Genomic DNA, 17,718 nt, shown 5'->3' on the forward strand with positions numbered 1-17,718 from the left:
ACTATCATTAAATACAGACACTCTCCTAAAGTAGTGCACATTTTTACGATATTTGTTATTACGCGGACACAACAACCACTAAATATTTTATTTTGAAGGTTAACAACGGAATGTGAGCATTTGTATTCTGGCTAACTTAACACTATCCCTAGCTGCTGGAAGGACAGGGGAGAAATGGCTGATACCATAGCTGACACAAGAAGGCTCTTCTCAAAGCCTCAGAACTTAAATGACGCCTATGGACCTCCAAGTAACTTTCTAGAGATTGATGTGAGCAACCCTGAGACCATCGGGGTTGGCAGGACCAGATATACCACGTATGAAGTCAGACTGAAGGTGAGCCTGCAGTTACACTGCTAATGACGTTAGCTTTTAAGCTAGCTACCTAAGCTATCTAACGTCTTTCCTGTAGTCAAAGGAAGTTATGACTTATTGACATCAGGATCGCCATCGCCACTGTCAAAGAGACGCACATACAGCCACAGAGTCGATATTTAAATGTGGGAATGACTTTCTACGAATAGGTTATTTGCGAAAAGAGTTAGCTAACGCTAGCTAGCAGACTAGTGACACTCGTTAAACTTGCTAACACTAGTTAACGGTAGCTATCTGCCATTAAGATAACGAGCTGACGTTAGTTACTGATGTTAGCGTTGAATCGAAGTTATTTGGCTATACGTTTGTTCATACGTCATCGAGAGATTTTCACAATAATGTTCAGAAGTACAGTAAACCTTCTAATGTCTGCTTCAACGTTACTGGTACCAGACATGTTGCTATCTCTCTGCTAAATAAGGGAGTTTGTTTACATTTGCCTCAAGTGTTTTTCCAAAGTGGCGTGACAGTGTAGCTGTTTTACCAATTCACACAAGGCATATGTCTTCAAATAAGAGTTACATAACCCCTGCAGCAAGTTAAAAAAGAAAAGAAAACTTAAAGCCTTCCTGGAAAGTTCAGAGTTGAACTACAGCCACACCCCAATTTCTGACTGCAAAGAAGAGATAACAGAATTGGTTACACTTGACCAACTTAAAAGGCCTGTATGACCAAATGCTCAGCTCTCTTCTTCCATACACACATCATACTAATATTACAGTAGATAAAGATTCAAGATTATTTTTTATTGTCATTCCAAAAAACACTTCAGGAAGTGCAGTGTAGAATGAAATTATGTTGCATAGGACCACCATAAAAACAGACATAAAAAAACCAACAGCAGCTGGAAGAATGCAGTTATAAATAAATAAATGGTGTAGTAAAAATATGATATATAAATAAGATAGCTAGCAATTAAAAATATGAGAAATTTAGAAATACACATGTATACACATATCACACACATACCCATACATATACATATACTATATGCACACACACGCATGCATACACCCATACATATGTTCCACATTGTCTCAGTTTACAGTGTGGTGCTGTTCAACAGTCTGATTGCAGTCGGAAAAAAACTGTCGCGGAACCGCACAGACCTACTCCTTAGGCTGCGATACCACCTGCCTGGGGGCAGGAGAGAGAACAAACTGGCAGGGGTGTGTAGAGTGAGGATTGGTGATGGTTGTTTTAAGAATGCTTTAGTTTGACCTGACTTCATTGATTAGTCATCCAAAGTAGTATACTCCAGTACTGAGTCAAAGGGGAACATAACTCAGCAAGTCAGCTTCTCTGGAACTGTAGACAGGATGTAGCATGCTGCCTGATCCTTTCCAGTCTCTCCCACCCCCTCTCATCACATTTCCTTCCTCCTACTCTACTGAATAACTTGTAGAGGAGAACAAATGCGTTTCTTCTTAGAGAAGTCTTGCCATATCTTGGTAAAGTAGTTGGTCTAAATGCTTGTGTAAAGAAGTATGTAACAATTTTATTTAAATGCTTGTAGAATGTGAAATGTTATATTGGCTTACACTGTCCAGAAATCTGGCATTATTGAGCAATCAGTGACGAGGGTAACGGTTAGACAATCCTAGCTATTGCAAAACACAGATCCTGTCCTGTATCCTGTGTATTTTTCTTCAGTCAAGGCAGAGTCAGCTTTTACACAACGCTAGGACTGTACTTCAATGAATAAACACATATCAGACAATGATCATACTAAATTATTGACAAAAATGATCTCAAGGTCCACTTACCCACATGTCTTGGAGCTATAGACCATATCACAGTCTTTATCAGCAGATGGTGGTTTGCACAGTTGTCATCAAACTGTAGGTGTTCAAACGTAGCCAACACAAACAACAAATCCTAGAGGTGCGCAGGAAAATGAAAAGTTTGTACACCAACAGTTCATGACAACACAGCAAACTCCATGTGCTTATGAAGACATTGTGATATGGTTGAAAGCTCCAGAACAAGCGGCGACTGAGAGGACCTTGGACTGCAAGTTTTTTTTTTTTATCACCTGCTGTTTCTAAGGTCAAGAATGAATTGTCAAGCTTAAATTAGGCATTGTTTCAGTGCTCAATTACAAAATGACCATAAGAGTCTTTATCCTATATGTAGCCGACACAAACACAAGGGAAAGTCGTATGGTTTTCTTTAAAATGGCACCATTTTCAGGTTGTAACAAAAGTTTTTTTTTCAAAGACATTTGCGTGGTTTCATTTTTCATTTTTCATTTGCCTAAATTCAGCCATTCCAGGACTCCACCGTATGCACTTTTAATGTGCAGGCTGTATTGAGTCTGAAATTGTCAGGCAGTCACTAGTCTCATCTGATTGCTTCATCTCTTATCTTTATTAAATTGTAATTTCAGTTGACTGACACCCCTGTAGTTAGTGGCCTGGCGTATTTAGATTGGTGAGCGTCCTTAAAGTATTTATAGTTTCTCTTTACCTTAAAGAAATGGAATGAGGGAAGAGAAGCCGTCTCCAGGCATTAGTGTTGAATATAAGGCTACTGTACTTGATTAGCGTGTAATAATTAGCATATGCGTGTAATCAGCATTATTGTGCACCTCATAGCCCTGTGTGACCCTGCTTTGCATAAGACCACAGAAGATGCGGCGCATCCCTCACTTCTTAACAAACGTGGTGTCAACTTTGCTTTGCTTCTCTTCTTCTCCTTTCTTCAGCTTTCTTTAGAAGCATTTTACTCCATCTCCAGCATGTTAAGAGTGTTAGCCACAATGCCTTGGTCTGGAATGCATAGCCTGTGCTGTGCTTTTTTTGTTTCTTTCTTACTTATAATATTTCAAACTACTTTCATTCTATCATCTAATTATGCCAGACAGTTTCTGTTTATAACTCATTCCCTTGTCTCCAGTTCTCACCGCTGTCCTGCTATCCAACCCGAAATCGAGAGAGCCCTTGTGGCCGCACTGAGAGAGTCTGCCTAATCCCCTCATTGAGAGAAGAGAAGAATGAAATAGGCCAGGGTGTGGGGGAGCTGGAGTGTTTATTCCCCATCCTTACCCCCCACCCCCACCCAAGGGAGGGCAGAAAGCCACCCCCTCACCAGCCTTCATCCCATTGCCTACTTATCCCATTTCACTCCCAGCTGTGTGCAGTCAGTTGCCATAATGTGTTGCTGAAGCCCCTTTGATACCTATATGGTTTAATGTATAGTGTCCAGCACCAGTGCAAGGACTTATTCCTTCTATGAAAATGTAAAGCTTGCTTTGACTCTATTTAAATGAATGTCAGCTTATGCATTTGGCTTGCGACTCATTGGCAGTGTCTGAATGTTCATCAAGTTAGTGGTAAAACAAACTGTACAAAGATTGGGTTATCATGTGAGAAGCCAACTGGCTGCAGTAGGTGTGACGCAGGTTACACAGTCACTTGTTGACAACCAGGCCTGTATTTGGTGTTCATAATCAGTGGGATCAATCTACTTCTTTCAGTCAGGTTTTTAAAGAGGTGGAAGCGAAGTTCATAGTGAAAGGAGGCGGATATCTCATTTTGCCTGAGCAGACTTGTAATGTCCAGGGTCGTGTTGAAACAATGGATTTTTGTTCTCACCTAAATCCCTTCGTTTTAAGCGTATTCTTAAATGGCTTATAGACCACAGGAAGTTGGTAGGTTTGGTGTTCTTTCTTTTCTGCCTCTGCACATGTTTTTCATGTCCCTTATGGACATAGCTTTTCTACAGAATCCTATCATATCACCTTAATTTTTTTTTTGTGGTTGCTGCTTTGAGAGGACCCCCTTAAGCAGCATAGTGTATTTATTTGGACACTCAGCAAAGTGTGTTGTGTGTGTGTGTGTGTGTGTGTGTGTGTGTGTGTGTGTGTGTGTGTGTGCGTGTGCGTGTGTGAGGGTGTTGGGTATTATCAAAATTTCTTGTCTTTAGTTGGTTCCCATCTCATCCAGGGAGCACATTCAGGGGAACGAACTTTGGGATCTCACTTTGTTTATGGATAGGAGTACATAAAAGGCCTCTTAAAGCTCTGTCGCTCACTCTCACTCAGTCTTCTACCCCTCCTCTTCTTTACTCCCATGGCTTCTCCCTCTCTCTTTCTTTCTCTTTTCCATTTGGGCTATGGGGCGGGGGCCTTTGGTCATTAATAAAATGGGGAGAGATGGGGAGTGGGTGTGTGTGTGGGGGGGCGCTTGTCAGGCACAGTCAAGTGTAATCCAAAGTCTACAGCATCCTCTTCGACAACTATTTTAATGGAAATAGGGAACATATTGTATCAAGGCTACCATATCCTACTTGAAATGACAGTATCAAAAGTGGGAGTTGATACTATGGCAACAAAGCAGCTTTTTGCCAGCTAGGCGAGTCGGAGAGAGGGTAGGCTGTCAGGCCGCAGGGGCCGGCGAGCGAGTGAACGAGTGAGAGAGTACATGGAGAGGCGAGAGCGAAAGACCCCAACGCTTTTGTTCCCTGTCTTTTTTTTCCCATTTTGGAATATGATGCAATGAGATGGTATTATGTTGCCATTTTTTATGCTATTATTCTGAAAGGAGAGTATATGGGAGGGGTAAGAAGGGGACATGGGGGAGGTTTAGGATGCGCACTCTCAAACTTGACTTAATCCATCTTGCTAAAAGCTAATGCACGGTGGCCTTGAACTATTCTCTCAGCAGATGAGTGATCTTTGTCCCCTCTCTCTCTGCCTCGCTGTTTTTAAGGGTTCTGCCTCTTTTCAACCCATTTTCAATGAGCCTAAGGTATTGTGTCCCACACATTATGAATCCCATGCTCTTCCTATGGAGCATAGATTGCACCTTGTACACTCATAATGGAAAGTGAAGCTAGGAGGTTTACTTTGAAGGAGGTACATCTAGCTTTATGGTTCTTTTTTTTTTTTTTTTTTTTTTTAAAGATACAGCATTTTCTCTTTTAAAATTGTTTTTAATATAACCATTAATTCCTTATTTGTATGTTTATTTGTCTTTCTCTAAATTTTGGAGGTTTTTGGTCCCTTCTGCTAACTAATTTATTTCACTGTCTTTCATCTCTTATGTTTTATTCTGTCCCTTAGAAAGTGAGAGAGGCAAAGTGTGCCTTTATAGACAATTAATGAAATGCTAAGACCCGTCTGGGTGTGGGCTGGTCCCACCGCCAAATCACTGCAGGGGCCAGTAAGTTGAGACACCCTGGCCCTAACCTCTAACCAGCCGTGAAGAGAACAGAGGCCAGGGAAACCTTATATTTGACTTGTAGAGCTCTCATGCACTGTGTGTGTGTGTGTGTGTGTGTGTGTGTGTGTGTGTGTGTGTGTGTGTGTGTGTGTGTGTGTGTGTGTGTGTGTGTGTGTGTGTGTGTGTGTGTGTGTGTGTGTGTGTGTGTGTGTGTGTGTGCGTGCGTGCGTGCGGCGCGTGTAAAAGAGTGAGACCTCTCATTTTTCAGTTCTGTTGTTTTCGTTCCTCCCCTTGTCCTGCAAGGCCAATCTCTTAATCACAGGGTTTGAGAGGGCGAGAGGATTGAAAGGCCAGGTGACTTTCTTTCCTTACGTTCTAACTGCTAGCTTCATTGTGTGGAGACGAGTAGTCTGGGTTCGACTGTGTGTGCATAAACAGGTTTGAATGCCCCGGGCTATTATATTTTACAGTATTAACTGTGTGACTGGTCAAATCTTTATACTTAACACCTGTGCATGCATACCCCCTGTACGTCAGTGTGTACTTGCGCGTGGTTAAGTGTTTTCTGTGTGCACATGATGGGATTAGAGTCACGGCGGTGGCAGATTACCTGTAACTGTGATCTGTTGTGGTGGGGATTAACTTTGCGGCGCTCCATGCTGTGAGGTAACATGACTCAGCGGGGACAGAGAGGAGAGTGGAGTTAATGCTAGAGCACTGGGGTGATAAAGCAAAGATAATCCACTTCTCCTGTGACCTGAGAAAGAGGAGGAGTGAGGGGCTCATTTGACAACTTCACCTGGAGAGAACTTGAAATAAGTGGGAAAGTGAAGTTTTCAGGGCTGGTTAGTCACATAAAAACCTAGTGGGAAAGAGGGAGTGTGCATGCACCTGTGACAAAGGTCACAGAAAGATACGGAATACAGAATGGTTGGTTTGTTTAGAAAAATAGCTGCAAGGCTAGTTGTGATGGTTAAAAAACAAAACTCGTGGGCACCTGGGTAGCTCACCTGGTAGAGCAGACGCCCCTATATAGGCTTAGAGGTTTACTACTCAAAGCTGCAGGTTCGACTCCGACCTGCGGCCCTTTGCTGCATGTTTTCAGCTGTCCTCTATAAATAAGGGCTTAAAAATGCCCCCAAAAATTATCTAAAAAAAAATAACTTGGGTCAAGGGTGAGAGTGAAACAGCTTTTGTGTTACAGTAAACACTGAAAGGGGGCCTAATTAACTAAGATTTTGAAAACCTTAACAAGTTTTGAAATCAAGTAGTATCGCACACAAGGATAATGCAATTATCCGCTCTCAAATCACAAGCATACAAAGCACAAGAAAAGCAAAAAACTGTAAACCAGGAGTTCTTGAAGGTACAGGATAACAACTATCTTCAGTGCAAACTTAATTCATTTACAGTATTGCTGATTTTTCTCTGACACACTCATAAACCTCTCTCTCTCGTTCTCTGTGACAGACTCTCGTTAGACACCATGTTCAATATTATACATCAATATTGCCATTTGATGTACTGTACTGAGTTATCTTTAAAACATAAAACCAATGATGTGACAAGTAGGACATGACACACAATACAATCTTATCTGTAAACCGCTCACATTACTGGATATTCTGTGGCAAACGTTGGTATTGACCAAGGACAGAGATCAGACTTTCCCCTGATTTTCAGAAGGGAGGTCTGGGTAAATTGGCACCAATATCGTCGCATTATAGGGCTTGTGCTAAAATGTGCTTTAACCCTTGTGTTGACTTCGGGTCACATTGACCCGTTTTCAATTTTTGTTTTATATCAGAAAATATGGGACATAGAAATAAGCGCTGAAAATGTGTAGAATAAAAATTTAACAATTTAAAACGTTGGAAAAAGCAAAAACAAACTGTGAAAAAAAAAGCGTGTTTTTTTTTCAAGGTTGATGGGAAGACAACACAAGGGTTAAATTACTCACAATGTTAAAATTACCCCAAAAGTCGGGTTGTTTGGCTCGAGGTCATGGTGCAAAGGAACCTAGGGTGAAATTACTCCGAACCATCACTTTAAAGGAGCACGCCGACTTATTGGGACTTTATCTTATTCACCGTAACCCCCAGAGTTAGATAAGTCCATACATACCCTTCTCATCTCCGTGCGTGCTGTAAAGCTGTCTGACGTCTCCAGCGGCATCAGCTCCAGTTCCTATTTACATGTTGTGATTTCGGGAACTATATTCTCAGGCGGAAGAATATAGTACTTGGGTGGAGTGATATGCTCGCAGCAAGCCTGTCTGAGAATATAGTTCCCGGTTTGTTTACGGATAGAAGATGGCTGTGTCTCATGTTACGTTGTTTTTTGTACACGCTGTGACTCTACAAATCACAACATGTAAATAGGAACGTGTTGGCGTTATTTTGTCACAATTCGGAGCAGTAGGCTAGTTGGAACCAGTTACCTGCAGGATCTGTGCTGGGCTAAGCTAATGCTGGAGCCGTCAGACAGCGTTACAGCACGCACGGAGATTAGAAGGGTATGTATGGACTTGTCTTACTCTGGGGGTTACAATGAATAAGCTAAATTCCCAATAAGTCGGCGTGTTCCTTTTTAAGTAAAATTATTGTTGCCAGTTTATTGGGTACACCTAGCGAACAATAATGTGGTCTAATACAACAGTCCTGCAATAAATCCAACCTTCATGAAGGTTGTAATAATAGTAGTAGGATGTAGTTTGTGCTGCTGTTGAACTGCATTGCAACACAGGGGGTGTTTCTGTTATCTAGCCTACCCTCATTAATATACAGTTATGGGGTGGACAAAATAATAGAACACCTGTTACAACAATACAATTTAACAGCACCTCTACATTTTTATATATATATATTTATATATATTTTTGCAGGACTTGTATTACAATACCTTTAGTTTTATCTAGGTGTATCTCATTAACTGGCAACTGTGTGTATACTGTGCCATAAACCAGGAATCTCTTTCAATAATTTCCCTAGGTAACATTTGTTTTACAGTCAAACCTGAAATCAGTCGGTTGACAGGCAGCTCTTATTGTCATAATTAAAATTCTATCAAACGGGTTTGCTCTTTCTAACCAAATCTGGGTAGGATCTATATTTTTTGACTACATAGAGGACAGAGCAACGAGGGCAGAAAACGAATACCTGCGTTTTCCCCATTGAAACACCACAAGAGGAGTCTCAAGGGCAGAAAATCTGATTTATTATCGCAGAGCAAGGGAAATAAAGAGGAAAAAGACTGAACGCGAGAGACCATGAGAGGGAAAAGACCACTCCTGCTCTCCCTCCTCCTCAATTAGTCCTGCACAGACCAGATGAAGCTCCCAACCCCTCCAGTTTTTTCTCCTCTTCCTTTGTGACCAAGTACACCCCCTCCTTTCTCTTTTGTTCAGCCATTTACTCAGCCTTCTAGTTAACTCTCCATCCCCTATACTGCACACAGTCACAGTCGTCTGCTCATCGATCAGTCTACAACTCGCGCTGTATTCATGCTGCACCTACTTGCTCAATTGCTTTGCGCTCGTGATTACTTCTTCCATGAATTCTGACCTTCTGTGAATGTGGCCTGCCAATGAAATGCTCATTCACTCTCTCCTTGTTTGTACATTGTCACGGGATGGCCATGTGCTGTCAGGACAAGTGAAGAGGTTTGGCATTGTGCTGTAATGTGCTGTTTGCTCAATGTTCTCTGTCAATGTCGAAACATCTCCCCTTTTTAATATGAAACTCACTCAAGGGCTTGTCAACAGCAACTTAGAATAATGCACACATCTGCGCTTTGGTGTACAAGAACACACAAAAATGGCAAAACATTCTGAGTGCGATAGACCTTGGTGAGCAAAACATAAGTGAACTTTCAATTTTTTTTTATTCGGTTTGGTGTAATTTAAAGGAGTCTTTGTTTTTTGTTTTCTCCTTTTTTGTTGAGATAACACAAGGTTACGCCCCAAACCCAATGCAATAAAACCTTTCACTTTTGTCTTTTTTTTTCCTGAAGTTGGCACAATCTCTCCTTACTGATTTTTTTTTTTTTTTTTTTTAATGATCATTTTCTGCTATTTATACTCATTCCCCCAATAAGTACAACCCTTGTTGTAAAGGCTATATTAGGGCATCTTTAGAGTTAGGGCATCTTAAGGCGTTAGGGTTTCTTTTAACTTTTTAAGTACTATTTTAAGTAAGTATAAAGTATAAGTATTTGAAGTATTTCTTTGGTATTAATGTGATAATGCGTGCCAATGTGTTCCCTGAAATAATGGAGTCAATCCCATGATACAATAGGGAAGTAAGGCTGCAATATTTTCTCAATAAATCAATTGATCTTTTTTTGTATATAATGTCAGAAAATAGTGCCAATCACAATTTCGGGCCAAGCTTATATTAACCAGTTACAGTCCAACAGTCTAAAACCAAAACATATTCAGTTTACTAAACATCACACTTGAGAAGCTGGAAACAATTGATGTTTGGCATTTTTGCTGGAACACATGACTTAAATGACTATCAAAATAGTTACTAATTAGTTTTTTTTGTCGATCGTAGAATCCATTAATTGTTTCAGCTCTAAAGGGTTAGAATCAATTATATTATTAAATCGACACACCATGTTGTGCATTATTGTAAGGCGTGGGTATACTCAAGCACAACACCGTGCGCTGTCCGCTAGCCATCATGCCTCAAGAAAACATTACAATGAAGTGTGTCAAGAAAAACCTACACTATATTCATATAGTTAAACAGTTAGTTCATTAGTCAATAAACAAAATAATAATCAGCAGCAATTTTTATAATTGATTAAGTGTTTAGGTATTTTATCAAGCACAAAGTTTCTGGTTTCAGCTTTTTCAAATGTAAGGATTATCTGCTTTTCTCTTGGTTATACCATTGTGAATTAAATAAATTCGGGTTTTGGACTTTTTGTAAGACAAAATAAGCGATTTTAAAGACATCAACTTGGGCTCTTGGAAATTGGGACATGCAGGTTTCACTATTTTATGATGTTTCACAATGAAAGAGTTAATAGTTAAGCCCTAATAGTTTCAGCCATACATACGCAGTGTTTCCTTTTAGGATTTTTTTTTTAGCAGTGGGGGCAGGTCTGTCCGAACAACAACCCCAACCCTCCCCCATTTTTGGTGGAGCTGTTCGTTTAAAAGTCGACTCTGAAGAAAGCAAACGTTTTGACAATAAACTACATCAACGCAACAGTATGTGGAGTTAAACCGGACGGGCCCAATAACCTCTGAATAGTTCTACTTGTTGTTAAATTGCAATGTGAGCGGCAGCCAATGGGGGATGCATTATGTCGGCAGGATCATTTAAAAGGCAACTGCGACTACATTTTTTTGTACAGCCCTATTTCTGATACCGTGGTGGCAGAAATTTTACCATGGTGGGCCGCCACTACAAAATCAACATAGAGGAAACACTGCATACACTACAGTAAAACCCAAAAAAGCATGTGCACACTCGTTATGGAACTGACTGGAATTTAATGCATTGGCTTAATGTGGGTACACAGAAATTAAGACAATCTCATTTCTTAAAAAACTTATTCTTCCATCTGCAGGTTTAAGGAAAATTCCTCAGTAAATTAAGATAGCAGTGTGACAGAGTGACACATTTGTGTGTGTGTGTGTGTGTGTGTGTGTGTGTGTGTGTGTGTGTGTGTGTGTGTGTGTGTGTGTGTGTGTGTGTGTGTGTGTGTGTGTGTGTGTGTGTGTGTGTGTGTGTGTGTGTGTGTGTGTGTGTGTGTGTGTGTGTGTGTGTGTCCACAGACCAACCTACCCATCTTCAAGCTGAAGGAGTCTAGTGTACGGAGGCGGTACAGCGACTTTGAGTGGCTCAGAGCGGAGCTGGAGAGGGAGAGCAAGGTGAACTCAACACAAAGGCTTTTAAAAAAATTGGCTTATCCAATCAGCATACAACATTGATCGCATGTGCAATGTTTTTGTATGGGAGAGAAAGGTGTTAGATCTTTTGAACCTTTGCAGTTTGTTAAAGCAAATGTCACCTAAATGTGGTCTGTGTTCTTTGTCCTGCTATTAATGAAGACCATAAACTCTCAAGTCTTTAGCCCCAGAAATGCCATATAAAAATGTTCTCTCCAGATCATGCTGTACACGATCACTTCAGGATCATAGTTTAGTAAGCTGTCTTTTTTCAAAACGTTTTACTCTGTTAATTGTCAGCACTAAAATCCTCAATAATAAGTTATATCTGCCTGTTTTACTGCTGCTGTATGATTTTCTGCGGGTGCTCTTTTATCACAGGTGGTCGTCCCGCCTCTCCCAGGAAAAGCTCTTTTCCGGCAGCTTCCGTTTCGAGGGGATGATGGGATATTTGATGACTCTTTCATCGAGGAGCGGAGACAGGCTCTGGAGCAGTTTCTCAACAAGTAAGCCTTTCTGCATCTTCTCCGTCTTCCTCCGTTCTTCCACTGCTTTGCCATGAGGTTAAAACAATTTATTCTTTACAATTTTATCTTTGTAGGCACAGTGGTTTGCAGCTCCTGCCTTAGCGAGGTATTATTTTAACCCTCAGGAACAATAAAACACTTTGTGCAATAAGTAGATTCAACTTTTTCACTTCTCTTCTTATTGTTAACAAACTGAACCCGCAGAGACAGACAGGTCTTTTTCCTCACTATCCTCCTTAATTTCTTTTATAATTACCTCGCAAAGGACAAGAACAACCAAAAAGGACTCAAGTGTGCACCCCCACAATATAATCTTTCCCACATTTGTTTTATTGTTGATGTGTAATTTATGATAATTGCAGCTCAAATTACTGTGCGTGGTTCCATGGGATTGTGTGTGCACCTCTGCTTATTTTTGATCCAGCATGTCCTCTTTTTCAGCTGCGGAACAATAAAAGTTACAGTGTGATTGTAATGATTTGCTTTGATTGCAGACTTGGCCATTATCTTTGTTTCATGTGCAAATGCGTCAATGTTTCCTTTTGGAATATTAAGTGTTTAAAGACAGTTGAGAAACTTAAAAAAACCATAAATATGTTTTTTTTTTTTCCAAAGAAGATGAGAATGTTGGTAATTAAGATTTTTCCCCCTTGCTTCCTATGAATGAAACACCGCTGTTGATCATATCATTGTTCAGCCGATGTGCAGCATTGTTTAATCTGTGATTAAGAGCATTGTGAAGAAGAAATCTTTTGGAATGGTAAACATGATTGACGCCGTGAAACAAGTGAGAGGGAGGAGAGGAGAGTAGATAACATCAGTCTTTGATTAGGCTAGTCAAACATAATCCATGCTTCAGGTAAAGAAGAAGGGCTTACATCCCCACTTTAAAAAGCAAACAAGGCCTTGACATTTAACATGCTTCAGCTAAACCTTGTCCTCAATGTCAACGACTCAATTTAAAAAAATCCAACTATTTAACAGCATGGTCTCTCCAGTGATTAAGTGCTTAATTTGTCTAAAATATTTTCCTTTTGGAGGTTAAGATGCATGCGTATGTACAATGTCATCATGTTGATGTTTTGGGGGGAAATTTACCATTTGAAAAATGGGATGTTTTTAGGGTCTCAGGTGCACTGGCTCATTCTCATTAGGCTCCTTTTGCGTCATCCGAAGGGACATTCGGAGTCTGATGTCAAAGTGGCTTTAACAGAGGAAAACACAGTCCCAAGCATACAGTGTTTTAAAGATGTATTGATAACATACAGCTGTAATAAAGGTGATACAAAGTACAGATTAATTTAATTAAATCATTGGATAAAAAAAGATAAATGTCAGGAAAAACACATTCACCAAAGCCCCAAGAAAAACCTGAAGTACCTTAAGTTGTGTCCTTTTAACAAAACTTCCACACTTGCTCCCCCACACTGTGATTTCACATGGTGGAGTTTCATTTTGCATCATTTCCTGGTTGTTGAAGCTCTCATAGAATCATAGAAGGCTTTTGTGTATCTTTTACCCCAGGGTTGATGGGTCTTTCTCATCCACAACTTTTTCTTTCTTGCTATTTTATGGCTTTGAGATGAGAAAAAAAATCATTACTACTACTACAAAGTAATAAGAGTGTGTGACCACAACCACACATCCACACATCCACATCCATGAACCAATGTGCGTAAAAGTTATATACTTGCACGGTAGTTATGTAAACGGGTGATAGTCATCGTCATAGGCGGACTGGCAATCTGGCAGTTCTGACATATGCCAGACGGGCCGATGCACTCTTGGGCCGATTTGGGCAGCTGGAAAAAAGAAGAAAATGTGGGAACACTGGTCTTTCACACTAGTTTGACAAAAATATGTAAGACTGCACGGCTGCAGCCTGGAGCCTCCTGTCTGGTGCCATCGGGCTTCTACTTTTCAAAATAAACCCTTGCGTCTGATCCGCTATGTCTTTTTAGTTCGGTGTTTTGGATGTTTAAGTATGTACTAAATATGCAAGCATTTCCATTGTATTTTAAGATGGTGCCATGGTCAATGGTGCCATGAGTTGCTCCAGTTTGTCCATCCATCGTCAACCACTTATCCCGCGCACAGGGTCGTGGGGGGGCTGGAGCCAATCCCAGCATACGTCGGGCGAAAGGCGGGGTACACCCTGGACAGGTCGCCAGTCCATCGCAGGGCCACACATAGACGAACAACCACTCACTCACGCACACCTACGGACAATTTAGGGACACCAATAAACCTAGCCCGCATGTCCTTGGTCGGCGGGAGGAAGCCGGAGTACCCGGAGAGAACCCACACAGACACGGGGAGAACATGCAAACTCCACACAGAAAAGCCGGGCCAACCGGGGTACGAACCCACAACCTTCTTGCTGTGAGGCGACAGTGCTAACCACCACACCACCGTGTCCCCTTTGCTCCAGTTTGTGTATTATTTAATTATGAAAGCCTGTAAGTGCGCCTCATGCAGCTGGTGCCATAATCTCACGTGAGACTGTTTTTTGCAATTATAATGCAAATAATGTCCCCGTCTGAAATTGGGCCGGTAAGGGACGGAATTGCCATGGCCAAATTTTTGTCCAATGCCGCCCCTGGTCGTCGCTGTATGTCTTTGACCATTAGTGAAATTTACAGGTTGTCTCTGTACTCTGTCAGTATGTACAGTATGGTCAAAGTTTTAAAAATTTCAGCAACGCTCTTCATCTGGGAAACAATGACTCAGACCATCATGCATTTTTATCTTTATCACCATTAACTAGATGTATTAATGGCACATTGATTACTGATTATTGCAGAGATTGTTTTAAGCCTAAAGTTCCAGGGTTTCATTGCAGCCTATTGGTCAAGATGAATACCATGTTATCGCAACATCCCCTGTCCAACCAGAGACCCTGTGTCCCATATCCATACTACACACTATAACTTTCAGCAGGTTTTGAATTTGTTGTGTCCAACAGTTTGTGTCTTTTATTATGGAGGAGACAAAGATGGGGAATGACATGCGACAAAGGTCCCCAGCTGGACTTTCAACAGGGGACGTTGCCCCTCATGGTTGACTCTAAACCCCTAGGCTAACAGGATGCTGCAAACCCTTTTATTTTGGAGTGTGACACTATTCTCCCACAGTGCTTTGCAGGAAATGGAGAAAATTAAAAGTAATTATGGATTTTGGTAAAACAGCTCCAGAAACACCTCAGAAAATAAAAAATAACTATTACATTTTTGGAGAAACATTAATTGGCAGTATAATTTCCTTATATAAAGAAAGTTTATGTATTGTAAAATAATAACTGCAAAAACAGCATGTAAAAGATTGTTGTTTAATTGTGCAGCTTTTGATTAGCAAGTCAGTGATATGAAGCGTCAGACATTAAGGAAATGAATACCTAACCTTAAACCTTAAAATGCCATATCTTTTTTAACCTCTAGTATTTAAACAGAGAGGTGATGACTCTTACATGCTCACACTTAAACACTGACAATGTTATTTGATGTCTTGCCTCACAGCACATAACAAATGACTCTTAAACGTTTTACGAATTTGGTCATTCATGCTAAATCTTTTCCAGACTTTTTACCTTAAAGTTAATCCAATGCTCCCGTCAGTCTCTGCCCGTTCTGTCTGTCAATGTATGTCCTTGTGTCCAAAGGTACATTCATGTCTCCGTGTCCCCAAGGCTTGTCTTTAAACAGTCGCTCAGGTTTCAAACCTGCCTTTTGCTCTTGTGTGTTTCAGAGTGGCAGGTCACCCTCTAGCTCAGAACGAACGATGCCTGCACATGTTTCTACAGGACGAGTCTTTGGACAAGAACTACACCCCGTCCAAAATCAGACAAGCCTAAAAGAAAAGATGGTTCTGCTTGGCCTGGTCTGGCTTGGCTCTGGTCCGACACCCCAAAGCTCTCTTCACTGCTTCAGGTTTCTCTCAGACAATAAACATTTAAATGACAACTTCCCCTCCCCGCTCCACCCCAAAATAATATTGTTCACTTCCTCTTTTAGTTTACTTAGTGACCCTGATCTGTGTTTGTTTTCACTTTCTAATTGGCGTCAAGAATGTTCGACAAATAACTGTGGTTGAAAGTAATTTATATTATTTTCTCTTTACGTCTGGAAATGTCACTAACATGGATATATTATGTATTTATCATTTAGCTGCCATGAATATATTCATTTATATCGTAACATTGAATGAGCGTTCTATGTATGTAAAGCTCTTGTAAAGACCCACAGCGTTTCCCATCATATATATCCAATACTGGCATGTTGTGCACCATAACTAGCAACTACACACACACACACACACACACACACACACACACACACACACACACACACACACACACACACACACACACACACACACACACACACACACACACACACACATTTGATGGGCCTTGACTTTCAAATCACACTTAGTTGATCCACTCTTCAAAAGGATGCACGTGTGTGTCGACCAGCACCTGCCCAGTTATCACAATGATTTTCTAGTAAGAAATAATTTACACAGAGAAACTGCAGTATTTCTACTGGCTATATGCATTTTGAGATTTGTATACTGCTGTGCCATTTTTGTTTATTTTGAAGATTTTCCAATAAAATAGATGAAATGTCTCCAAGCATAATTACATTTGTTGATTTGGGCTATTGACCTGTCGAACACTCCACATAGGAAAGTAAGCTAGGTACTACAAGCTGCCACAACCAAGCCAGCTATCCTAAATGTATTATTACTCTTCTTATTCAATAGATACATAATCTGTCATTTTCAATACAAAAAGGTTTATGCCTATGTCTAATCTCAGTTTATTAAAACTGTCCTAAGCTTTTATTTAAAATGGAGTAGGCTACTTCTAAATGAAAATCGGTAAACCTTTAAAATAAGGGTTCAAAACACATGCTTAAGTAATCCATAACTAATGTTTGATCATTTAAAGGTCCCATGACCTGGTGCTCTTTGGATGCTTTTCTATAGACCTTAGTGGTCTCCTAATACTGTATCTGAAGTCTCTTTCCAGAAATTCAGTCTTGGTGCACTATTACAGCCACTATAGCCAGTCCCACAATGAGCTTTCCTTAGTATGTGCCATTTCTGTGTCTGTAGCTATTGAGGAGGAGAGAGGGGGGGCAAGGTGGAGGGTGGGGGTGTGGCCTTGACCAACTGCCACTTTGCTTGTTTGAAAGCCATGATGTCTCTCTTTCTCATGGGTTGGCCAAATTCTCTGGGCGGGCAAAGCAGAGAAAGGGGAGGTAACCTTGCTCCTTATGACCTCATAAGGAGCAAGATTCCAGATCGGCCCATCTGAGCTTTCATTTTCTCAAAGGCAGAGCAGGATACCCAGGGCTCGGTTTACACCTATCGCCATTTCTAGCCACTGGGGGACCATAGGCAGGCTGGGGGAACGCATATTAATGTTAAAAAACCTCATAAAGTGAAGTTTTCATGCCATGGGACCTTTTAAAGCAGGATGTATCGTGATGACCAAGTCAGACTTTATGCGATTAGTTAAGGTTTAATGGATAATCAATAAATGATTGTTAATGTTAAATGTTTCCCAATTCGCTTGAATCCAGTTACATAGAAAATGCCATTTCAGGCCTGAATAGCCTCTCTGAAAGCAGAACAGTATGCTTGTTCCATACTTTTTCAGAATTTAGTGAATTTTCATTAACTAAGCATTTGTAAATTAGTATCACAATATGACTTTACGTAAAGGGACAAGTCAACCAGGTAA

At 40.7% G+C, this 17,718-nt stretch overlaps 1 protein-coding gene across 1 annotated transcript; it reads left to right on the top strand.

Annotated features, from left to right (window-relative positions):
• Positions 1–135: 135 nt before the first annotated feature.
• snx3 (sorting nexin 3) lies at positions 136–16,597 on the top strand. Its single transcript, XM_039782671.1, has 4 exons — positions 136–336; positions 11,332–11,427; positions 11,827–11,951; positions 15,717–16,597. Exons 1-4 carry the CDS (start codon positions 175–177, stop codon positions 15,820–15,822), a joined length of 489 nt encoding a protein of 162 aa, XP_039638605.1. The 5' UTR covers positions 136–174; the 3' UTR covers positions 15,823–16,597.
• The last annotated feature ends 1,121 nt before the right edge of the window (positions 16,598–17,718 follow it).

Source organism: Perca fluviatilis, chromosome 18 (genome assembly GCF_010015445.1).
Source record: "Perca fluviatilis chromosome 18, GENO_Pfluv_1.0, whole genome shotgun sequence".
Taxonomy (NCBI): domain Eukaryota; kingdom Metazoa; phylum Chordata; class Actinopteri; order Perciformes; family Percidae; genus Perca; species Perca fluviatilis.